General features: G+C 43.0%; 2 protein-coding genes across 2 annotated transcripts in view; one reads left to right on the plus strand and one right to left on the minus strand.

Annotated features, from left to right (window-relative positions):
- Window positions 1–1,480: 1,480 nt before the first annotated feature.
- Window positions 1,481–7,719, minus strand: PRELID3B (PRELI domain containing 3B). Its single transcript, XM_084217638.1, has 6 exons — window positions 7,509–7,719; window positions 6,743–6,911; window positions 6,304–6,393; window positions 5,854–5,924; window positions 4,989–5,091; window positions 1,481–4,310 (listed from the first exon to the last, which is right to left on the minus strand). The coding sequence occupies exons 1-6, from the start codon at window positions 7,538–7,540 to the stop codon at window positions 4,191–4,193; spliced, it is 585 nt and encodes a 194-aa protein (XP_084073764.1). The 5' UTR covers window positions 7,541–7,719; the 3' UTR covers window positions 1,481–4,190.
- A 258-nt stretch (window positions 7,720–7,977) lies between these two features.
- The window catches only part of ZNF831 (zinc finger protein 831), a gene marked incomplete at both ends in the record, with an annotated part of 30,700 nt that continues 12,864 nt past the window's right edge, over window positions 7,978–25,813 (plus strand). Inside the window, one exon of the mRNA XM_084217815.1 lies at window positions 7,978–8,057. Within this exon, the coding sequence (XP_084073941.1) occupies window positions 7,978–8,057 (80 nt within the window). The remainder of the gene's footprint in view (window positions 8,058–25,813) is intronic.

A 25,813-nucleotide genomic window follows, 5' to 3' on the forward strand; every position in this document is an offset into this window, starting at 1 on the left:
TCTGCTGAGCCCCTGAGTTTGAGTGGTGTCTTACTATGCAAACATTAAAATCGTGGGGATTTAGCACATTGCAAAAATTGCCAGGCTAAAAACAGAGCTGCTTATATACCATTGATGAGACCCCCAAAAGTTCTTGAATATATTTAACATTTATAGATAATGCTTCTGTAATTTAAGAGCTGTTGCAACATGGTTGAAATTCTTTCAAGAGTACAATGTTTATAGATTAAAAGGCAAAACAAATGACTTTTTTCAAACATGCATAATTTATGATGAAATGACAAGTTTGCTTGCTGCCCTGCATTCTTAATAACACATAAAAGTAATTAACCCCTTAAAAAAATCCCTTGCTATCTAAAACCAATATAATTTTGTGACTATCTTTAATCTCAAAGTTTTTTCAAGTGTATTTTACAGGGGAGAACAAATATTTTTTAAAAAAAGGCAAATTACAGTACAATAAAAAGCTGGTGTCCAACAGTCTATAAATTCCATTATCTCGTCACTGAGTTCTTTCTGTCTTAATTTAAAGTAATAGTTATAGCACTTTTTCCTATGAAATAACACTGTCAAGAAATGTGGAATTATGGTCACCTTTGTACAAAATCTAGAGGTCAGCAATAACATTTCCTACCTTGGGTAGCTGTGGATTTACCTCCTTTCTCTGCCTGGGTAAGCCATTCTGGGCTGTGCTGGTAAAGCTCTGCTGTTCTCTCTGCTGCTGACCCTAATCTGCTGCACAGCCCCTGGGAATGATGCCATGCTGATGACAATACAGCCATCCCCTGCTAAATCTCCTGTCTGAGCACAGCACTACACAGAGTGCCAGCAAACACCTCACTGAAATCAGCTCTAATCTTGAGAGAAAGATTCAGTTCTGTGCTGTTTCCTATTGCAGGACAGTATTTTGAAGGTTACTTGACGAAGACGTTAATTTTCAACTTCTGGACACCTGGATTCAAAGTAAAAATAATTTTGCAGTGTCATTCAAGTCTCAGCTGTCCATTCTACAAAATCTGGCATAAATAGTCTGAGGAGGACCCAGGATCTGCAGAGCAGAATTCAGGTACACTCAAGTTTTTAAAACCTCGTGCATTATGTTCTCTTTTCATGTGGTTAATAACTTGTGTTACTTTTTAAATGTGGCTATAACAAATAGCATCATGATATAAGACATTTTGTTCACAGCTGGTGCTTATGGTCCTCCTAAGGTAAGCAATTAGTTCAGCTTGGTTGTAACATGTTAGCCTTACCTTTGGAATAATTCAGTTCTACAGCAACATATAAAGCAAAGCTATGGAGTTATTTAAGATAGGAATTAACAGATCCTGTGGCAAGTGAAAGAACAACCTCCACCTTAGGAAATGTAAGGATTCTAAAATGACTCACTGCTTCCACACGAGCTCTTCAGCAGCACTCTTCAGTTCTTCCATAAAAGTGAACCTCAACAGGTTGCTGACCTTCCCTTTGACCCAATGCTCTGTCAGGGCCAGGAGATTGGAAATGTTGCAGTTATCACACAGTGGGTGCTCATGTTTACTATATTTGACATTTATTGGAAGTAAAAATGCAAGTACAGACCACAAGAGACAGATCAGCAATGTTGTAGGAAACGGTGGTTACAATTTTTCTGCTTTTTTTTGGAAGCAAACCCCTGGCTGGCACTTGTGGTTCAGTGCTGTGGCAGAACAGGGGCTGATGCCCATTGGTGGGCAAGGCTCCATGAGAGCCATCAGCAGTGATTTATTCACATTTCTCCACCTCTGCCCTTTCACTTCCTGCATCCCTTCACCCTTTTTTAAAATTCTTTCCTCCTGGCCCTTCAGTTCTGTTCCTCCAGCTGTGGCTGCTTTCTCTTCCCCACTCCCTCCATTCCTTCCAGCCCCCAGAGCCTCCCTGCCCCTCTCACCGTGGTGTGCTGCATCCATCCACAGCAACCCACACTGACCACTGCCTGCAGCAAATCTGAACACAACTCTCAGCCCATGAAAATCTTTCCGCAGGATGGATGCTCCACAGCAAACTGTGAAATCTGCTTGCTAGTTAAAGCCAGGTTTGCAGAAAAGCTGAGTTAATAAGAAGCAAAAAAGACCACAGCAGCTGTGAATGTGCATTTTAGGATATGCATTTCAAAAAAAGCCACTCACTCCAAGGATTTCTTCACCTTCAGGCCTCTCATTTTAGATTACTCACCTCATCGTTCTAAAACACAAATAGACCAGAAAGTTTCAGGAATTAGACAGAACTGAAACAAAATTTTATTTAAAAAGCGCCACATACAGAAAGCCATACTCTGACAGAATGAGAATGCAGGCATATAAATAAAATAGGAGAAATTTATTATCTTTCAAGAAGTTGTTGAATGCCTGTAGAAATTTAACAGTAAGGTTTTTTTCAGTGCAAGGCTGAACTGTGAGTTCCACTATGCAGTCCTTAGTGCAGAAAAATTTGGAAATGAAAAAATTGACTTTAGAATATCAGACGATGCTAATGGCTGAGCAAACATATAAAATGAATTTCAAGCTAAGCATTTTCATCAGAAATGATGGTACAGTTTTGCAGAAGTTTCACATACACTTTTAAAATTGAAATGTTATTTCAGTTGTAATAATCTCCTGTGAAAGTATGGCAAACCTCAATGACTTAAATTAGTAAGGTAGTCTCAGGCCATTTCTGTTTAGAAAAATATTCTGTTTAGAATAGTTAATTTTTAAAAGTTATATAGCTATATTCCTGTTTTCTTCCCCCAGCACAAACATTATGGAAATGTTCTTGTTTGTTAAAATAAGCTCTGTAAGCAGACACTTCTTATTAGGCAATTTGATATAACAGAAATGGCATGCAAAATCAAATATGCTGGGCAGGGTGACATTACAGCTCATAAAGGCTAAGAGAGTCTTGAAATCACTTGTAAGCTTAGAAACAAAATTCCAGGAAAAGCCTTGGGCACCAAAATACCACATCAGCTCCTTCAGGGCAGTGCCTTTGCCTTTTCTGCTCACCCTAAGGGGCCTCGTGGCACAGAGTCCCCAGAGGCACCCAGGAGTGCCCGCGGTGGCACCGCCCGGCACGTGCCAAGGGCTGACCTTTCCCTTCTGCAGGGAGGGACTGTGACAGTCCCAAGAACCTGCAACGAGTACCAGGAAACACAGACTGGAGAACACCAAGTGAAACCCCTGAGAACACACAGGGCCTTGTACTGTGAGCAAATCAGTTCAAAGGGTGAAGGGAACTGGAACTTAGAACTCAGGTTAAAGTGAAGCACAACACAACAGCCAGTGGATGGGGCAGGTTATTTCTGAAATGTGATCAACTTAACAAGTATATTGTTAAATACTATTTTCTTTCATGTTTAGGCATCTCCTCAGCCACCTTTACAAAAGTTTTTTAGTCTTTAATTGGTTCTTTGAAGTGAACACCTACTACTGTAGCAGCTTACAAGATTTTAAGGCTCTGTGCTTATTGTACCTTTATGTAATGGGCTTTTAGAAAGGGAGATACTTATTGCAGAAGTTTAAGATAAAATTTGATTTTAAGGTACTGCATGCCCAGCTCATTGATGTTGCATTTAGGAGCAGGATTTAGGTCTTGGTAGGTAGGTAAGAGACACTTTGATGTTTTACCTATAGTGCCTGAAAAACAATTTGAGTACCGTGTTAGTTCAACCAGTCAAGTTAAAAAGGTTATCAAAAAATATTTTGTACATTCTTTTATATTTCAAGCATCAAGTAATAAGCTTTCTGTTAAACCAAGTTGTATCACACAACTGTCAAAAATCAACAAAAAGAACAATGCTGGAACAACCATTCTGCTTAATTTTGGGCTTGGTCCCAAAAGAGGTAGTCCATAAGTCACACAAAAAATTAAAGTTAGCCTAACATGCCAGTGTCCTCCACCATATGAAGCCTCAGCTAAATGAGGCAATTTCATATCTGCAAACATTATAAGTTAGTGTTCATGTAAATACAGGAACTACACTTGAAATTTATTTCTTCATCGGTCCAGCTGACCCAATATATTAAATAGGCTTTGAGCCTCAGCCTTGGTAAGAACTCAGCTTTTCTCCAAATTAAATTTATAACATGCCTTATACACACATCCTTTAAATAACAAAGGATACATGTAATTAGGCCTGGAGAGAGGCTGCAGGTCGTTTAGCCTCGTTAGTGATACAGGTCTAAGAACTATTATCATTTCTCTACAAATGCTGCTGCTGCCATCGAATTCCTCATGGTTCCTCTTGCTGAAGCTGCAAACTCTTCAATTTCAGCATTCAGTCTTTTAATTACCCATTCCAATGCTTCACGGCCCTACAGTTAAAGGAAAGTTTATTAGTGTGTAAATCTTATAATAAGCCAATCAGTTAAATTCTTACTGAAAATGACTGAAGACACAGTAGTTGAAAGAGGAAGGAACAGAAATACATGCCTCTGATGTTATTTCAATAACTGGAGTACTGCTGGAACATGTTCTGCTTTTGATTTAATGAAAACAATTCCTTATATCAGCAGTTTTCACATTGTGATCCACAAAAGACCTTTTATCCAGACTGCTTTATCGTTCTCGAGGCTGAACTCAAGGTATCTTTGGATTGCCAGAGGACAGACTCTCAACTAAAATACTGCTTCATTGCTCCCACATAACTATTTCAGATCTGTATTCATACATTCTGTATGAATGTAGATCCTTTTAGACAGCAAAAAGGAATAGATGGCATCCAGAGGGCAGCAAAAGAATGACATGGCTTGAAGATGTTTTCTCCAGTGAAGATTCAGAGCTTTGTCAGTAACAATTTATCTTATCTCCACTCATAAGAGGAAAACAAGAGTAAGTTCAGCGTGCTGAGCATTCAGTCTCTACAGTAAAGGCAGCAGAACTATGTGGCTCCTTTCTAAGATTGCTGACAAAGCCAAAAAGTAAACCAGAGAAATTTATTCCCTTTGACATTTAGCCAGTGACCACACATTTCACACAAAGGCCATACTTACTTTTTTAGCATTGGAAGAAATTGTGTTTGCCATTAGCCCTTCTAGGTAACTGCTGAGACTGACACCTTTTACAGATATTATTGCTTCTTGTGTCAGAATGGTTCTGAAACAGAGCAGGAAACTGAATCTGAGTAGTTTAAACAGAAACTCCCTCCTTCCCTACAAGTACATTCCCTCATCAGCTTTGCTCTGTAACACAGAACTTCTTGCCCCCTCAACACAACCCACTGCCACACTGTGTAACTGCTTTATGCTTCTACTTATAAACAAAGCCCAAGAGTGCCTGGCAAGTCCAAGCCTCCCTTTGTGGCTCTCAGCCATTTCCATCTTTAGCAGCAGGAAGTTAAGAGTGGAAACAGCAGATCTGGAGTTACTGAATACTGGGAAAAGTATTAAAACATCCCCTTCAACAACAGGGATTGAACATTTCTGACTACCATGACAGAAAAAAACCGCAATGTTAGAATCCCTAGAACAGTATTTCAGAATTGTCACCACTTCAGCTGTACAGACTCACTAAGCTCTAAGTCCCCTTAAAAACACCAAGCAACCACTGAAACACAAACCTCCAAAATCAGAGGCTAAAGGCACATCAATGTGGAACATGGAGCTGAAAATTGCAGATGTACACAAATTCAGCTACAGACAGAACACCCTGAACTGGACTGGACTCCAGCACAGCATGACCCAAAGTCTCCCAGGGCTCTGCAGAACCAATGTCACTGCAGGAAGTGACAGTCCATTTAATCCTGGTTTAGATAATTTACTGTAACAGAGGCCATGTAACCCTCATCTTCTGATCAAGGGAAACCAGGGACATTTGCAAAGCAAAATCCAGTCAATCTCAGAGCAGGAAGGTACTCACTTGTGTGGTTCCTGAGGGTGTGGTTTATAGACAAGCCTCTCATCGACTGACACGAGGTTTGTAAATGAAATCTGTAGAACACAGGACAGGGTTACCCCTTGGTACAAATAACAGACAGAGTACTACAGAGAGCAAAATGTGACATGATTAGGAAACAATCACAGTGTACCTACACCAAGAGGCTTTAAAACATTTTTTCTTAACACCACCACCCCCAAAATTCCTCCTGCTCATCAGTATGTTCACAGCCTCAGCAGTGACAAGTTCCAAAAGCCAAGCAGCTCTTTCCTGAAAAACAGAACTGATCAACTCTAACCACATTACTTAAACCTTTAACTTGTACTGTTCCAACGCAATTTTCAAGTTATTTTCAAGATGATTTTCCTTTTCATAAGTACAAGGTGCTGTTATACTCTGTTCCATTTCAGAGGCACAAACACAGCTACTTACATTACAGGATTTAAGCTCCATTGTTTTTTTCACAGGGTCAACAACAGAGTGCTCCTGCACATACGTCCTTGTCCTGCAGGTGCCAATGAGCTGGGGACAGGCAAACAGAGATGGCATCAATTCCACCAACCCACTGCAATTCTTCATGCCTTTAAATGCAGTGGTTACTGCATTGAACAGACACCAAGAGAACACAACTAGGACTTAGCTTAAAACAAAGCTATTCAGCTGAGGTAGATTTCATTTTCCAGTCTGAGATGCAGATTTGGCTGTCAGGGTCACTGTGTGCTGCTGTTAAGCTTTCCCCATACATAAACGCTTAAGCCATTAAACTTTTAAACCATTACAGTTATGAAATGATACACATCTATTACAGCAGCTGGCTCAGGAGCTTCCCCTCCCTGCGGTGTCCCTTTCTGGCCTGTGACACAACACCCACCGATTTCACAATGGCCGGGATTCCCCACTCGGTGCTCAGGAGCCTGTGGCTGTGCAGCTTCCCGCTGGGATCCACGTGCCTGTCCAGGACATCGACGCCCACCACGCTGGGGTTCATGGGGTTGGGGTATTTCCTCATGGCAGCTGTCATCACAGTTTCCCAGGGGTGACTGCACAAACACAATCAGGACACCAAGTTGCACATCTCTGCTTGCAATAGGATTACGTCCTTCCCTGGAGAAAAACCTCTATTTCGTTGAGTGGGCAGTGCACATGAAAACACAACATATCTGATGAACTGGGTGTGCTGGTTCTATTATAACTGGAAAAAATTTTTTTCCCTGTGACACAACGCCAAAAGACTGCACTTTATCCCAATTTTCATAATACTGGAGTGATTTATTTTAGTTTCTACTTCCCTCTAACGATTTCCCCCTTCAGACTATTTTTAACACAGGTGTCTGGAGCGCTTGAGCCCCGAGAGCGTGCAGGGCCCCGCGCTGTTCCGGGACGGCGGGGGCAGCACAAGGACGCCGCTCGCTGCCGGCAGCGCGTCGGCCCCGCACAGGTTCAGCCCCTGCCGAGCTTCCGCAGCCCCGGGCACCGGCCCCAGGAGCCTCCCCCAGCCCGGGGAGTCGAGAGGGGCGGCCCGGAGCTCCCGGGGGGGCGGCCCTGGCCCGGTGCAACCCCCACAGCCCCCGGCCCGCCGGACGAGGTCCCCCGCGCCCGAGGCAGGCCTGGCCGCCGCCGCCCCGCACGGCACCTACTCGAACACGTGCTCCGAGGTCCAGATCTTCATGGCTGCGGGGGCCGGTCCCAGCCCGGCCGCGCTCCGGAGTCGCCGCTGCCGCCGCTCGGCTCCGCGGGACCGGCTCTGCCGCCGGCAGCACGCGCCTGCGCGGACAGCGCCCGCCAATCGCCGCGCGGCGCCGCGCTGACGTCACGGGGCGCGTACCGCGTGACCAGGGCCGTGCCCGGCCGGGGACATTCGGGGTGAGGTTGGGGCGGCCCCGGGCACTGCCCGCGACCCCCGGCCCGGCCCGGCCCGGCTCGGCCCGGGCCTGAAGGGCGCGCCCGGGGGTGGCACTGCCGGCTCCGCCGCCTATCGCGGAAACACGGGCGGGTGCGGTCTGTGGGCCGAACTCCGGTCAGGCCGGGGCTCACACGGCCCAGCCCGGCCCCGCCGCCCCTCGCCGCCTTGCCTGGCCGCGGCGGGGCCCGGGCTGCGTGTGGCCGATGACGTCAGCGCGGCCGCAGGTGGCCGATGACGTCACCGCGCCGGCCGTTACCGCGGTGTGCCGGCAGGGGGCGCGCAGGCAAGTGTGACGTCACGCGAGCGGCGGCGTGGCCCGGCCCGGCCCGGCCCGGCGGGTTTTGTAAGAGGTTTCGTAAGGGTTTCGTAACCCGCAGCTCTGGCAGCTGCCGCCGCCGCCTCCGGCCCGGCGGGATGGAGCAGCGGCGCTGACGGCGCTCGTAAAGCGGCGGGCACGGCCCCAAACGCACCCACACGGCCACGGGCCGTCCGCGGCGCCACCGAGCGCTTCCTTCTGAAATCCCGACAGGGCCGGGCCGCGGTGAGCTCGGAGCGAGCCGTGTGTGTGACAAACAGCGGGGCAGCGCCTCGTGCACAGACACCGAGTGACCTCTGAGCGCTCCTTGCCGCACAGAAATAGCCTCAGTGGAAAAGCACCGAGGGAAACTTCCCCGAAACAGATCGTATCACACAGAGCCGGCCGTGCCAGAAATCCCAGCCAGGCTGGGAGCGCTCACTGGCAGTAAATATCCCCTGTGCACCCCGGCATAAACCAGCAGCTACAGAGAAACTGCTGTTTAATGAGAAATACCGGGTTCGGCCAGGAGTAAATACTTAAATGAGAGCTGTTAAGACCTGTCTTGATCCTATATTCCCTGACTCCTTCACCTCGTTGTTCCCGAATGTGGCTGACTCACTGCTGTCTGTCAGCGTGGACAGTTATTGCTGGGAGATTGTGAGGCAGCTCTAAATCCATTGTAGCCTGAATACCCGCCAAGTGATTTTTGCAACTGGAGAATTTTGCAAAGGATGTTAAAAATGCGAAGCATTTTGAGAGGTCTCAGTGTGACACAGCTGTGGAAGGCAGTGACCCTGAAACAGGCAGGGACGGTGCAGCAGATACCCATCCCTTTTCCATCAGGCTGCCTGTAGCCTCTCATCAGGCTTTTTTTCTTTAAAAGAAAAGTTATCTACTGAAAGCAAAGCAAAATGTCATCTCCAAGAAGGAGGTATGCCAACATATGGTGCAAATTAGTTGCTAGATTTCAGCAGTTCTTGCTCATGTAAACTTCAGGCTATTTTAACAGGAAATTTGTTAAAGAAGGTTTCTATATCTGAGTGATATCAAGTGTGGAACTACTTATAAACCTGTCCTGTAAGAGAAATAACACAATTATAAATAAAACAGCCAGACTTTATGAAAATGAAATGCGCATTTGTAACTGCAGAATAAAAAGTGGCACATCCCAAACATTAGAATAATTTACATATATTATAATACTATAAAATCCAATAGCTTTGCCCCTATGTATTGTCAGTATCTGTCTAATAACTGGAATAAAAGAAGCTATTCTGTCAGTTGAGTTTGTCCAGTCCCAGATCCCAAAATGATCTCTGAGGATGATGATGAACAAAAGAATATAAAAACCTGTGGAAACCCATGATGAGATTCCGTAGTCCATATGTGCCTTTCAGGGGCTGTTTGCTCACAGCTGCTAGATGCAACTGATGCCTGAAATGGGCCTTGTGATTCTATGTTTCAGATGTTGGCAGAGCAATCCCCTTGGCATGGCTAAGAAATACTGGAAATTGCTCTAGGAATTCTGTGGGAAAGGGCTCTGGAGTCCCAAACAATTTGTCTGCTCAATGAGGCATGAAGATTTTGTATTGCCGGACCCATGTTTGCCAGCAGGGAGGTGTGACTTGTCCCCTTTAAGCAGCCTCATAAAAACCTCCTAATTTTGACCAAAAAGCATAAATATCAGGAAATAACTCAAACCCCAAAAGTCTCTTTATCTGCAGCATTGTATCCAGATCATTCCTGCTCTCCATAGTGGGTACCAAAACCCCAGATTGTCCGACTTAATCAGGCCTACACTATTATGTAAAAATACACGTGTTGTGTTTCTATTTGGAAAGCAAACACCACCCTGGTTCAGAGCCCTGCTCCAGAGATCAACCAGGCCACTCTGCAGCACGAAATGTCACTGAATTCCACCCTGGGAAGGGTTTGGTGACAATGGCAGTGACTCAAGCTGCATTTCTGAGGGAAATGAATGCCTGAAGTGCCATTCATCATGGGTCACCAGAGCTGAGCTGTGCAGAGGTGACACTGCAGGGGACTGATACAGGGAGGGGTGAGAGGGGAAAGCTCTGAGCTCACCTGCTGTGCTCCCTGCCACGGGCTCTGGTTGCTGCCCTGCTTCAGGTATCACACTCTGCATTTTTCACATGGCAGCTGAGGTGTTTACGGTTTCTTACACTTCAGAAAATTGTATTTTGTGGTGTGTTTGACCCCCTGTCATATTCTGAAATATGGCTGTGCTGCAGTAACACAGCAGTTCCTTGATCTGAAATCCAAGTTTTTTTGGTGTGAAATATTGCTATTCACTGGCAATATTAATGAAAATCATTCAAAAGTCTCGCTCTTCTCTTGAGGTGGAAAAACAAGTTCTCACTCCTTCTGTCAATCTGGCGTTGAAATGATAGAAAATTGTCAGTGTTTTCTTTTCCAGACATACCTCTTCAGTGACTTCCATGATACAATTCCTCATGGCTGCCCAGCTATAAATACTCTTTCATCAGCTGTCAATTCAGTATCAGCCTCCTCATGCTTGGCTGTATTTTCCTGAATGTACTTCTCAGAGAAAACTTTGTTGGATAGCAAAGCTCCTTTTCAGTGCTTCCAGAATTGGCTCATTAATTCCTGGCAAGTCATAATGCATCCCTGCATGACAAGGTCACATCAATCAAATGGTGCTTTTAATAAACAAATACTTTTATTGACAGAAAGAAAGCACAGTAATACCTCAGGGTGGTACCAACTCCTCTAGCTTTGCCCATACTTTAATAGGAATTTTGTTCAAGTAATTTTGATCCTTCCAGATTTCTGATTAATATCTAAAGAAGACACCAATGGGGAAATGTCACCACTACAGAACATTCTGGAAAAGTGGTGTTAGGCACAAATGAGTTTCCATGATGAGACGTTTATTAGGTCAGAACAGAGCTCACACTGTAGCAGGGATTAACATGCTTTGGTGCATCTCTTTGTCTCTTCAGAGAAACATAAATGAAATAAAAATATTTTCCCTTCAATACTGAGAATGTGTTTTTATTGAAGTAACCAGCATTCTTTAGCAGTTTTACCTCCTCTGCAAGGCATTAACAGTTTCACTGCTGATGTTGAGTCCTGACAGTGCTCCCACTGCTGCAGCAAGCTGGCCTCCCACCCCAAAGCCCTTCACCTTCCTTCAGAACAGATGTTGTCCCAAATTCCTCATCACTGAGGCCTGGAGCCCTGCTTTGACCCAGGGCAGAGGGGAAGGGCCAGAATGCAGCAAAGAGCACTTGGGAGCCCTGAGCTCCATAACCCTCACAGCCTCAGGCAGGAGAGCTGCACTGCCAGAGTGCCCCAGTGCAGCTGCTCTGCAGCTCTGCCCAGGCTGGGGGAGCTGGGGGAGCTGGCCCTGGTGCCACCTGAGGACAGTTATTTCTGTCCTGGGGCTGCTGCTCGTGTTGCTCCGGAGCAATTCTTCGGAGAATGGCCAGGATGAGCCCTGAGAGGAACAAGGCAGCAAAATTTCTGTTTGCACAGTGAGCCATAAATGACATGGAGAAATGACAGGAAGGCCCTGCTGGTGCTGCAGAGCAAGAACAACTGATCAGGGCTGATTTGGCTGGTGCTGTGCACCCCAAAACACCCACTGGAACCAGCTTGGCTTTAGGCAGCCCTGCAGCAGTTCTCTCAGTCCAGTGCATTTGTTCTTCACCTGCTGACAAGCACTGACTTGTTTGTATCGTGTAATTGAGTTCAACCTAATTATAACACAGAGCAGTGTAAGACACCAAATGCCTGTGTTTGTTTCTGCACTTTATCAGTTGACCAGAAGAATTTTGTTTTCTATCCTGTAGTATTTGCTTCCTCCCTGTTTGAAGAAAAAAACAGCTCATAGAAATAGCCAACAAATCCCTTTCCCTTACTCCTTCATATTCTACCAGAAATAACCATCAAGTTGCCTAGGAAATATAAATAAAAAAGTTTTGCAGATTATCATTTTCTATCCTCAGACTAATACCTATCACTCCCTAAGAAGAGCTGAAATGCCAGTAACCATATCAGCTATCAGAGAAGAGATGCAGGTGTTTGTATCATTACTAAGAAATCCGTTTGAGTCAATTCCTGCCTTCTGTGTGGAAAAACCACGAGAGGGGGCTGGATCACATGTGTTGTGTGTGTATTCCACTCCCTGTGTGTCCCTGAGAGAACAAGCTTTCAGATTTCTATTTGCACAAGTCCTCATCGGTGAGGAAGCACCTTTTCTCCCCTTTGCAGATCTCTCCCACAGCTACAATTACACTGCACAGCTCTTTGGGGTGTGATTTCAGTAAAGCTGCTCTCAGGTAACCTGAGAGCAATTCAGGGTGCAAATGTCCTGTTGTGAACCTGTGCACTCGGTGTCAGATAAGAGCCTTTGGTACTTTACGGAAAAGCCAAGAACACCATTCACAGAATGCAGTTGAAGAAGCTCTCAACTTCTTGAGAAGGTGTGGCAGGGATATGTTTAAAAAATTTTAGGCAGTCTTTGGTTGGAGAGAGAATGGCCTTTTCATCTTCACCATGGATTTGCTTTTTCTTGGAGGGGCTCTGAAAGGCAGAGTTGCAGTCAGAAGGGATATGAAAGAGTGCTATAGAAGGTGGTAAATCCCCCATAGATCCTCCTGTGGCTCTCCCATGGTGCCCACAGAGGGAATGGCACACCCCAGAGAGCCCCTCTGCAAACCTACAGGATATTCAGACTGAGCCTCACAGGATCAAGAAGCAAAATAATTTAATATTCCACTCACTTTTGAAGTCATTCTCAACAAGTGAAAACCAAAAAATTCGTGATAAGATCTTCAGAAACCTGTGGCCACCTGATGTGGAAGGACAGCCTGGGGTCTCAACTGCTGATTGATGATACTGCTACACTGCTGCTACAGCCACTCAGTTTTAGCTGATTGGAGCTAAGAACATCAAGGGGTGACTGAGATTTTGTTACCTGCCATTTCACATCTCTCCCATCCCCTGCACACCTTGAAGAACCCTGCCCAAATCCCACCAGTCTCCTGCCTCCTTCCCCCAATAAATTAAAACCCAGATATTGTCTTTTCTTCACAACGCAGAGTTTAAGTTAGGTCACATTAAAAATGTGCATTTTTGATGGAGTGATCTGGGACAACCATTTGATTTTCAGATCCTTTTTATTTTATTTTTCTGCCATAAAATGTGCCAAGAGGCTTAGAGCTGCACACCTTCAGAGTGTCGTTGCCTCATATACCTTCCTTACCCAGCATGTGATATATCTCCTGCAGTTGGGAAACACTCTGTCTGACACTGCCTACACTAACCAGGCTCTGGCACTGTTTATATAATTTGAATGCAAATAATTATTTTTCTTATCAGCTTCCTCCCCCACCTGACAACATCCAAAATGTAAACGCCCCACACACAGGATCCCACCCAGCTGGCCTGAGCTGCTTCTGACACTCACTCTTCCACCTGCCCTCTGGGCTCCTTTGTTTTAACACACTCCAATTACTACAGAGAAATGATTTACCACCTTACACAGCTGTGCTTGCCTTTATGTTTGGCAGCAGAGGACCGAAACAGGTAGTACATGGCCCTCAAATGGCTTTTGGCAAGGAATGATCTGGTTTCAATTTAAAACTGACTCAGAATTTGTAACAAGGTAGGTGCTGCTTGACTCATTTTGACTTTTTAATTTAGGCTGTGCAGTTTCCTTGATTTGCAGAGTTCAGGCAGTTGGATTATGGGTCTACAAACATCTTGTCTGTGTCAGGAGTGGGAGCAGCAGCTGCCACCAGGTGTTAGACTGAGCACAGGTCCACGGTGGTACGCGGCTCGTGGATCAAGGGGACTGTGCTGTTGTCTGGGAAACAGTCTCTGGAACTGAGAGTGTGACAGATCCCAGCCAATAATGTTTGCTCTTGCAAGCATCACAAATGTGCATGTGATCAAGTAGGCAGATGATAATCACATGTTATCACCCACAACTCATGAGCAAGCACAGTAACAGCACAATTAAAGACAAAACCACAAATTCTAAAGTACTTTGAAAATGCTGATGATTTTGTGGTGTTTGGAGATAATCATGTTTCTCTCCCAGTGATTCTTGTGTAATTCAAAAGATGACAACAGTTCTTATAAAAACACTGTGCTCTCAAACATTTGTTGGGTGCAACTTTCAGTGCAAAGCCTGAAGGACCAGTGATGACAGGTCACGGTCAGAATTATGTATTGAATCACAAACATAACTCATGGTCTTCAGACTTTGCTCCCTTGTCCAAAATTTCTATCAAACTCTTTGTTTCAGAAATCCTGTGCTCCATCAGCTATCTTTGGACATGGTTTAAAGAAACCACAACCTGGAAATAAAAGCTGTGACTTTGTCATACACAAAGTACCACATGGAAGTGGCCACTTAGTCATCAGTGCTGACATCCTAACTGTCACCAAGACAATGATCAAATCAATAATAAACCAAACAGCCTTGAGGCACGTAGGCTTTCGTGTGCCTGAGGCTGACCACACAGCTCTGGTGAAGGCCAGCCAATAAATTGTTTTTCTTCTAAGTTTTGTGGGCCAGAGAACAGGTGGATGCTGGATTTAAGAGTATTTCTGCTGTCCTTAGTGCTGGGATTGTGTTTGCTTTGCAGGAGGAGGATCCAGTCTCAGCAACTGAGAACACAAAACCTCCTCTCTGGGACTGCAGTTCTCAGATCTTTAATAGGAACAGCAACTTTGGGCTCAGTCCCAGCCTCTCACCTGGGCCTGACAGTGGGAATTCCCAGCCCCAAGCTGAGAAGAAATGTATGGACAGGACTGACAATTCACAGGGAAAGAGCAAGCATGGAAGTCAAAAACTGCACCTGAAATGATCCTTGTCCTTCTGGGGGTGAGGTGCTTTGACAGTTTTAAATTTTTAATATCTTACCTGGACACTGGTGGTTTCCTGTTTGTAGCTCCACTAAAAATACTTCCCTCTTCCAAACAGCCTTCTGAGGGGTTCTCATGAGTTCATTTCATCCAACCTAAGGGATAACCTATAAAAGAAAAAGAAATAAAAAATATTAATCAAATAGGAGAGTTTAAAATGGAATCATAATCCAAGCAAGGATCTTCCATAAAACTAAAGTAACAGAATGCTCTTCATGCACAGTTGGGACAAAAGTATTTTCTTTCATGCTATGCTCTAATAACATATTAAGCTGTAAAGTAAGCAGACTCCATAAAATCTTCACTAATGTGAAAGTTATAGATTCCAATTAGGAAAAATCAAAATCAAAGGCCATGAGGTGGTGTGATCAAAACTGTCAGAGTCCAGCTCGACAAAATGCCTGAATCTGCATTTCCTGTAGCCACTGTCTGACACCCCAGGCCATGGGGGCTTTTTTATGTACTTAGCTGTGAAATATTACAACACTTAAAGAAAGGGAGAGGAATATGTGAGAATACTTATAATCTTGGAAATCCTGCAAGAGAATTCCACTCCATTCTGTCCTGATCCAAAGCCAAACACATTTAACAGGCCTGCACAAACCTGCTGGTTTGGGTTGGAAAGGACCTTCTTGGTGTAGATGATTTTGGTTAAATTAAAAAAAAAAAAAAGATAAAGATAAAAAGTGTGAATTTACAGTCTAATGTGGCAGTAACTACATAGAAAAATCAATGTAATTAGGCAGGAAGCTCTTTCAGCTGGCTATTAACCTGAACAGCACCTTTTAGTTGTTTTGTTTTAGTGTTCCTGATTCTTTGATGGCTTTATTGAAGAAAATACAAAATACTCATGCCCACAGAACTCTAGTGAAATATGTAAGTAGTAGTATCTCAGATGTTACAAATATGAAAATGTTGAGGAGATTTTTCTAGGATCAGCTAAGGACTCAATTCCCAGGAAAAAATTAGTGGGAGTTGAGCTTCCAACTGACATGTTATCTTTTCTGAAATCTGCCTTGGGTGGCTTTCCTGAGACAAAGAACAGCTCACCTGGAATTAAAATTGAGAATTCCCAGTTCAGTCATGTGAGCCACATTTTCTCCCTGTACCTTCGTATCCTCTGAATTTCATTTCCATGCTGGCACATAGAATGGGTGTGTGAAGGAGCCCTTGCACAGAACATGGCATCAAAAATTGCTTTCCTGAAGTAGCTTTATTAATGATGGTTGGGGAGGACAGACCCATCTTTTCCCCAAACCTTTGCTGATGGTAGAGATTAGGAGAGGTTGGTAATTATTGAAAGGGCGAGGTAATTCTAATGTGTATTTTTTTTCCATTGCTGTATTTTTAATGTCTAGAAGCCTTGAGGATTTTATTAAATTGCCACTTCAGGGACTTAGTTTTATTAAAATGAATCCTGAAAGGATAATTTAGCAATGGATCTTTACAAACACAATCACAGAAATACAGACATGAGTTGAGCTGTTCAGAGGACTGTTTCCATAACAGCACACAGCTACAGCAGGTCCTCAGAGACACAGGATACTGTTTCTATGGTAATGGAATGTCTGAGCCTCCACCATGCACAGAAATCCATTATGAAAAATAGGAACTAATATTTTAGATTAAAGAGACTTCCTTGTTCACACTTATTTGTGTTTAGCCACTTGTCACCTTTTTTGCCATGCCTAGATTTTAGGCTGGTGACACTCTTGAGCTTGTTTTTCTAAACCAAGAGGTGGTATCTGGACATTCTGTCTGTCCACCTCTTACCACTTTTTAAACTGTTGGTTATTTTGGTTCCAGTTCCAGTGTGTCTCTGGCTGGGGTTCAGCACAAGGAATGGTGACACAGCTGCTGGGACGTCCATGCAGGGAATTCAGCTGCTTTCTGTCCTCAGCTGAGGGCAGGAGGGGCAGGAAAGAAAGGGCAGAGGTACAGGACATGCACTTATGGTGCTTTGTGAGCACCTCAAATAGGCAATGGTAACCAGTAAATGGAAAGTGCTGGAAGGCAGCACAGGAACAATTTCAGGGTGGTAGGAGAGTGCATAGAGCCACAGACAGTGTAGGAGTGTCCCTTTTTGTTTCAAAACTTGAATTATGTCCTGCTAAGTAATACCAGTTGTTAACAATGCTGGTACTCTCAATTCTTCATGCTTTTCCCATGTTCCTGCATCCTGAGTTGCCTAGATCCTTGGCTGTAAAAATCCTTCCAGATTATCCTATTGGGGTCAAATCACAAAGGATCTGTAATGTGCTAATACTGAGCAGATTCACAACAGAACCTGTGCACTCCTTTGCAGGAGACCATCAGAAATTGAAAATAATCCAAGTAAAGAGCATTGCTATTACTATTTTCAGTAATTTCAGACCACCACTGCTCTGAAATGCTGCCTGAGTCTGGCTGCAGTCAGTGTCTGGCTGCTGAAGACTTTTCTGAGCATGTACTCAGGATTTCAGGACAAGGAGATAACATGTTAATAGCTGAAAAAGTGCTGATACAATTTCAGTGTCTACTTTTGAAAATCAGAGCCATTAATGGTGTCAATAAATTTGAAAAAGTCCTAGTAATCCAATTACTGCTATTTTAAAACAGTAAGGTTCCTTTGTAACTATGGAAACAAAAATGCAGACATTAATGAGCAAGGGGAAAAAACCCTGGTGTTTCCTTGACGACAGATAAAAGCAAAGCTCCATGAGACCCAAAGGAGAGAGGAACAGAAATACCTCTCACCGTGACAGACAGCTGAAATCCAAGTCCAGTGCAACAATAAACTTCCCTCTGCCAGGAGTGCTCCTTCACAGCACCATTCCCTGCCTTTACCCTGCAGTTACCCTTGCAAGAGGCACTCAGGGTAAGAACAGCAGCCTTAAAGCACAGAGGGAGAGCTGGAGCCCTCCTGGGGCACCCCTGGTGCAGGTGAGTGTTGTGTGGAACCTGGAAGAGCCCCTCAGCCCCAGGGGGAGAGGCAAAGTGCCAGATCTGAGCCTGCCCTGGTGCTTTGCAGTGTGGATGTGACTCATGTTCTCCACATGGGCCCCGTGTGGGCACAGGGGGCACCACCGTGGCACCCCCAGGGGCTGGAGAGCTCCTGTTCCCTGCACTGCACCCTAAATTCAGTGTTCATATGTACATTTATATATAGCACCTCTTTTCCCAGTGAAAATCTGCACACCTGTTAGATAAAAGTATGACACAGATACTAGCAGTGTGCAACTGCAATTTAATGGTTATCACTTGAAATTTAGCTGGCAGCTCTCACAAAATTCACAAAATATTGTTTGTCAGAGGAACTCAACATTGTTCAAAGATGACCTAAGAGTGGAATTGAGACAGAGCTAAATAAGAAGACACCAGTATGGTTACAGGGCTATATTTCAGTGAGTAGCATAGAGGATAATAGAATATTGATATGTAAAATGATTAATAAAATAATAAACAGAGGAGTTAATTGGCAAGTTTCTCCCAGGCATTTTGGAAGAGCTGAACTTTGAAAAAAGGTCTCATTTTAACTCTATCCAGCTTATGGTATAAGTGAAGGTACCTTCATAATGGGAAGGACAGTGTATCAATTGGTTCAAAATCCCAAATTTTGGGGTGTCAATAGCAATAAAGAGCTGGATACTGAGCTACAGAAGTGTAGAGTTGCCTTGACAACATGTTGGGAAAAGACACAGCTATGTAGAAAGTTATGGGGAAAATAAAAATAAAAAGAAATACAGAATTGAGTAGTTTGAATGGTGTGGACCATGGGTTTACTGCTGACTGGTGTTGGCCTGGGGTCACAGTGATGGGAATGCTCTGCTTCTCTATTTGTAGTTACTGATGCTTCCTTTTATGTGTTTTGACATTGATCTGAGTTGGTTCAAGTGATCAATGACCCTGTCAAATTCTATTCTCTTTTTCTGTAAAACCCATTAAAGTCAGTGTACTTGGTGGGCTTTAGAATGTTTCTGACTACTGCCAGTCGTTCTGAGTTATCTGTTTTATATCTGTTTTTCTGTGACAAATAAGAAACAGATGGAAAAAAAATGAATACATCTGTAGTTTGTGCACGTACAAACCACTGAACCTTGCTGCCTTTTCTAGTTGGAGCAACTGTTTCTCTGAAAGCTGCATTGCTTCTAAGTGTGTCATAATGGAAATTATTCATGTTTGTGATGTGATATGCCTGAAAAAACTACAGCTCATTAATCCTGGAGCCTATAGGAAAGACCCTTCCTATTCCTCCTGCACATCATCTCTGTTGTGGCAGAGGCACCATAACATCCTCCACTTTTTAACCTTTCAGCTGTCAGCAAAAGGAGGATTTGGGCAAGGAGGAGGAAGTGGAGTTCTTCCTTCCCGCCCCTTCACCTGATACTTCAGGAGCAAAGCTGGACTCACCTGCTTTTTCTCTCTGATGCCAAAGATTTTTCTTGGGTTTTAGGCTATCCTTGTAAATTAGTCCATAAAACGACCCTTCACCATACCTGCTTATGGTGAATTAATACTAAAACCACAAACCAAATGAAACCCCAAATCAAACTGTGTGATGATACAGCATTTAGAGCCTTACCTAACTCACATTAAAACTACATTTGGAAAAAAGGTCTATGGGATTTTAACAGAAGATGGTTTGAGGCTGGACTTTTTCCTTTTCTTTTTTTTTCCTTTCTCCTTTGGGTGAGTGTCTGCCTGTCCAGCCCTGCTGTTGGGCTGTGGAAAGAACCCAAGTACTTTATAGGAAAAATTCAATTCTTACTGAAACTGATGTTGTATCTGCAACCAGCTGAAACTTTTTGGCTTTGTGGCTGCCTTAGCATTTTCTCAGCAGCCTTGAGTCTTTTCCCTATGGGATCCATTACTTTTGCCTTCTCTTTTAATTTTCCTTGAACTAACTTTTTTGGCAAGGAGACCCATGTTTGCTTCTAATGAAGCTTTGTCTCTCCTTTTTGCTGTTCAAGCACATTTTTAAGTTTTTTTCTCTTGGTATGGCCTGACCAGTTTGTGAGGGTTATGCTCCTCTTTGGGTGGTAGTTCTTGCTGGCTCAATGAACAGAAAACACTGCCTGATCAATCTTAGTAGTTGTTATGTGATGTTGATAGGAGGGTGCTAGTTGGCTGTCCAGTTTAAAAGAATGTGGTTTTTTGAATATTTTTCTATATTCAGTGTTTCCCCCCAGATTTTTAATAGTCACTTTAAAAGGTTCTGCCAATTCCCAAAGCTGTGATCCTTGGGAAAAAAACAGTCATCTTAATTACCATGCTGGAGATGGTCAAATGAAAGACGTGTAGGCAACCATGATTTCTGTACATTCAAACTTAAGAGTTCATGTCTAGAAAAGAAATATTGCTATTTGTGATAACCAATATCCATATTGCACAATGGTTCTTCGTGGGGATTAGTCCTCAGAGGAGGATTGGATGCATTTAGACATTCCAGGTGTTACTTCACCTGCAGCACAGTCACCAACACCATGGTGAAATGGTGACTTGGAAGTACAGCAGCTACACGGCCATGAAATAGTTGTCCATGTCATATTGAGACAAAAATGAGCAACACATGCACCTCTGAGAGTTACTGCTGCAGGACTTGTATTTGGTTACTACACTTTTCAAACTGAGTCAAGAAAATAGTAATTAATTTTTTTTTTTTAAAAAAGAATGATAATAAAAGATTGAGCTGATACCACTCATTAATAATGCATGATGTTTAACTGGGCAAAAGGGGTCTTCATTGAGCAAACAGAACACAAAGATTAAGAGTTTAGAGAAAGAGTGATAGAAAAAAATTTTACTTCTATCCACACACAGAAAAGTTTACAATGTCAGGAAAAGGACCACTTTTACCAAATTGATTTAAACAATGTCAGCTTGCAGACTACATCAGATTGTGCAATGGTACTGGATCTGCATGAATGGTACCCTGCTGGCAGGCAGATTTCTTGTCTCTCCAGACATTCACTTTTGTGTATCAGCTGAGCACACAGATATTTCTCCAGCAAAATTTTCCTGCAGCTGACCTCAGCTGTTAGTGTATACATGGAAAAAGAATTTAAGTTTCTCCTGTGGCCAGTAGCCAGACCCCACTTAGTGCCAAGTCAGGCTGTGCTGCTGTGTAATAATGGCAATATCTGAGAGTTTTACCACACAGACACAGAACTGAGGATTGTTTTTCATCCACTGTTGGGTGATTCACTCTTTAACTCCTTTATCAGTGCTGTGTCAAAGTGTGGGATCAGCAGTCTGAAGCCCTCCAGTCCAGTCCTGCTGGTTGTACTGACACTGGGTTGTACTGGTTTGACATTCAGCTCTGGCTCCTCAGCCCTGGGTGAGGAGGAAAATGACTGCCAGGGGTGCCCTGCTGTGAACAGCCATGGGGGCACCACCCAGAGCCTCCCCTCTTTCCCTCCCCTGTCCCTGTGCATGCAGCTGCTCTGCTTTTCATTGTCATCATGACACTAAAGAAATCCTGCTTGATTTGGGGCTCATCTGGATGTGTGAGAAAATGGACACCTAAACCCCTGCACCCCAGGGGTGCCTTCTGCCTAGCACAAGATTTTCAACCTGGCTATCTCTTCTCAACATACTTGAAGATACACATTTATCAAGTGCCAGTCCCTTACTATCATGGAGTAGCCAAGTCATAAAGATTCCTTGAAGTTTTCAAGTTTCCTCCTAAAACTGTTCTGTCAGTCTTTCACTTTTTGTGGTAAAAAATGTTTGAGAAGTGTCCTTGCTTTTCTGACAAAACCTTCCACCTGTCCCTCCCAGCAACAGCGTGTTCATAACTGTTTTAGTCACTGTCACTTGTGTCAGCACTTTTGTATCAGCTGAAATCCCATTTTCCTCTCATTCCCCATGATGTGACAGGGAACAGCCCCTTTGTCTCACAGTAGTTACAACAAATATTCAAGTCTGTTTTCTGCCCAATTTAGATTAGTAAACCTGAGGTGTTGCTGGACTACTGAGCAAAAGTGGGCTGCCAGCATGTCCTGGGTTTTTTGGCTGTGTTTTGTGGAATATTCAAGGAATAGTCCTGGGCTCAAATGTCCTGCTTGGCCAGTTGTGGAGTGGCTGCTCTGTCTAATGTAGTGTGCTACTTGGTGCTACCAAGATTTAGGCACCTATTTAGCATGTTCTAAAGCACAAATAGAGGTGTCCTCTGAGGACTTTCACTGGGGAAATCTGGATACCCTTCAGGAATACAAGCTCTTGTAGATAAATTAAAAAATAGCAGCAAAAAATGATAACAAAATATTCTTACTCTGTAAAATATGAAACCTTCCTAAATACTCAATTTACCTTTTTTCCTTTAGAGGCTGAGGAAGAAACTTGACTAGATTACATCTGCTAAGTTAAAACAAAGCAACAAAAACCCTCAGAAAAAGATAAAAGGAGAAAAGTAATAATTTTTCATTTGTGCCTGATGGGGTTGTCTGTTTTGGTGTTTTTTTTTTTTTTAACTGTTTGCAAATCTTCAGTGTAATGGTTTGAAACCCAGTCGTGTCATTTCTTTACGCCCACACACAGAGCTGCAGTAGTGCAGACACTGTAGCAGGCAAACCATATTCCCAGCATCGGCCATTAAAACTCTTCCTACAGCAGCGTGGGCTGCCTGCACCCCCTGCTCTCTCTGCACACACCCCACCACCCACCCTTCACTGTTCAAATGCTTAAAAAAAAAGGAGAAGAGAAAGACACTGAAAAAAGAAAACAGGATGCTTCTTTTGTTTCAACGCTATTCCAGGGACCTGAACCTCTCCACCTGCCTGTGAATTGGCCACCTAAAGGTTAGCAAGTGTTTTGTTGTCATTTTCTATGGACAGAGAGAGAATTCAATTCTAGATGGCAAGACAGAAATTTTAAAGTTACAGTTTGTTTTTTTTTTAATTGTGATGGTTCTTTCACTTAGCAACGAGAAAGATTTTTTTCATAAAACACAAAGCATTTCAGTTCTGGCCCCACTTCAGCTTTTCAGAAGGCTTTAATCGGTATTGTTTCATCATTTAGTCCAACCTTCTAAACTTTAAAAGATGGATTAGGGTTATTATTTTTCTGTTAGAGCAACCTGTTGATTGCAGTCTGCTGGCTGGAGGTTGTTAACTCTTTCCTAACATGGGAAATGCACAGGAGCAAATTTGATGAAAGGATAAAAGAATTGAAATCCTTTGAGGTTTTTAAGCACTAAAAATCCAATTTTTTCTTCATTGTCAAGCCACCAAGCATGTTACAAAACCAACAGCTATGTTAGGTATGTTTCTTTTTAGAAATAGTGATGTAAATCTAAACTAGAGACATATAATAAACTAGAAGCATTTCTTATAGCTGGAGCTAAGAAAAGTAGCAATGTAAGAAGTAGAAAAGGAAATATTCTTGATACAAATTGCATGAAGAGGTCAAAAAGGCAAATATAGTGTTTACTTAAATATTAAAATATATTTTAGGTAACAATATTTTTACTGTTTTAAGCCTTTGGAATGTTTTTATTTATAGATATTCAAGAAAAGGAACATAGGAAAATATAGAAAACTGTATAATAATGATAAAACCAGCTGCTATTCTGGAGCAAAGGGAAGGCAAAGCAGATCCCGTTCTTCCTAAAAGATTTTAATACTGTATTATGGCACAATATTTACAGAAATAATTGTTTTAAAAAGCCCAACCTAACCAGCTTTGCTGATATTATACAACTGTAGAAGTAAGTGTTAAAAATATTTGTCCTTAGGATATGGTACAAGAATTTTTAAGTTTCCCCAGCAGGTTTTCCAGTGGCTTTGTACTTTAATAACACACTAAGAAGGGCAGAACTTCAGAACAATAACTTGTACCAAGCAGCAAGATTTCCCAAAGTCAGGATTTGAGATGTGACCATGAAAAGACTCTAAAGGTCTCAGGAGATGATGGAATTAAACACTTTCAGCGTGATTCTGCAGGGGACTGAGGCTCCCAACTTTGTTCAGGAGGTACTGGCAGCGTGCAGGCTGCGGGTGGAACTGGCAGAGTTGTGAGATCAGACACAGACCTTAAGAACAAGGGGAAAGGTGAACTCAGTACTTCTGTTATGAGACATTTCAAGATAGGAAGTCAAACTGAGAAAAGAGCGAAGGCAGAAATCTTTTCCAAGTAAAACGAGATTAACAGTCATTGCTGGGCTAACCAGGAAATGTGTCGGTTCCATTTTGCTTGATGAATTGAGAACTAAAAATCTCCAGACCTGGGGTACACTCACAAACATTTTGCTTCCATCACGGAAGGAGTGTTTAAAGTACCTGGCCAAAGTTTATTTCAGACCCTCTGGTTCATTATGATTTTATGATGCTAAGATTGAAGTAGAAGTTCTGTGTGGTCTGTCAAGGGAGTTGTGCCAGCTGTCAGTGCTGGATGAGCAAATGGAAATGATAATCCCACTGACTGCATCTTCCTCTGACAGTAAGATACTGTGTGCTGCTCTCAGCATCACTGCCCTCACAGGAAAAAATAATAATTAGCAATGCTGGAAGAGACTTTCTTTTCATTTAACTTTGTGAAGGTCTTTAAAACGTGTAGTTGCAGGATCCTCAGAATCTATTTCCTGACCAGCACAGGAGGAATGTTTATTGCTGCTTTCACTTGCTCTCACCCCTGACAAAACTCTGTAGGTGTCTTTGAAGGATGCAGGGTTTTAAACACCTGGGGTGGGACTTTTCCACTTGGGACCCAGAAATGTGTACTAATGGTGTGTGGGTTTAACTCTTCACATCCTGATGGGGACAAGAATTGAGAGGAGACCAGCCCCAGAACTCCCTCCTGTGCAGCACCTGACAGCGGGCTCAGCTTTGTGCATAGTTTCAATTGACACTTTGCTGTCTATTGAAATAACTGAAGTTAGCTGAGTTTCTCTGAGCAGGACAGTATTTTGAACTTAAATGAATATAAATAATCTTGCTTAGAGATTGCAGCTGAGGAAGCAACACATAAGTAGATTGTTTAGAAAGAGAAAACAAATTCACTTAATTTCAAACAGAGCTAATGCAGTGTAACACTGGTGCTCTGTATTGTGTTACTTCTAGCCATTACAGCAGCCTGTTCATCCACATAAATGGGAAGAATCTCAGGATGCTGTGAAGAACCCTGATTCCAGAGTTACTTATTCAAGATTGAGAGATTTTAGATCAAGCTTCAAAAGGTTCTGCTAAACCCTGAAACCTCTGCGATGGTGGCAAATATCCAGACAGCCACTTGCTTTTGTTGTAACTTTCTTTAATTAATTATTACCTCCTTAAGCCTCTCATGGTAAACAGTTTGCAGTTTTAGCATTTGAAATTTGATACTGAGTGATGTAAATAATGAATTTGAAATGCTTATACATGTTTTCAATTTGTTACTAGGTCCAGCATACTGGTGCAATTATTAGTACTGTTTAAATTAAGTGTCCCTTTTGAGTAAATTCACCTTAACTTAATAGTCTCAAAATGGAATAATATATAATGGGCTCCAGAAATGTGATCAAATTGAAGACAAACTAATTTTGACTGGTTATGTAAAATGCCCATAATCATCTGTTTGTATGATTTGATTCCTGCCAGTGTTCTATTATAAGATGTGCATCTTTTTTCCCCGTTGGTTTGTTGACTGTAGCATGCAGTAATCCTCCAGAAGATCTCACTTAGAGGTGAGAACACATTCCTTTAGGAAAGTATCTCCCAGCAGAGCTGAAACTACTTGCTGCATGTAATTCTCTCCATCTGGACAGACTGAGTCTGTAGAGCAGAAGCATGAGTCACTGTCAAGCAGTTCAGAATGTCAAGTATTTTCTAGATTCACAGATTCTAAGTGTCTGCAGTGCCATTACC

Source organism: Fringilla coelebs (assembly GCF_963513975.1).
Source record: "Fringilla coelebs genome assembly, chromosome: 18".
In the NCBI taxonomy this organism is placed as follows: Eukaryota; Metazoa; Chordata; class Aves; order Passeriformes; family Fringillidae; genus Fringilla; species Fringilla coelebs.

Coding starts and splice junctions, on each gene's coding strand:
- PRELID3B (XM_084217638.1), bottom strand. CDS start 7,540: ATGAAGATCTGGACCTCGGAGCACGTGTTCGA. Junction 5,092..5,853: donor CACCCTCAGGAACCACACAA/GTGAGTACCTTC, acceptor GCTCTGTTTCAG/AACCATTCTGACACAAGAAG. Junction 4,311..4,988: donor TTTCTTCCAATGCTAAAAAA/GTAAGTATGGCC, acceptor CTTTAACTGTAG/GGCCGTGAAGCATTGGAATG.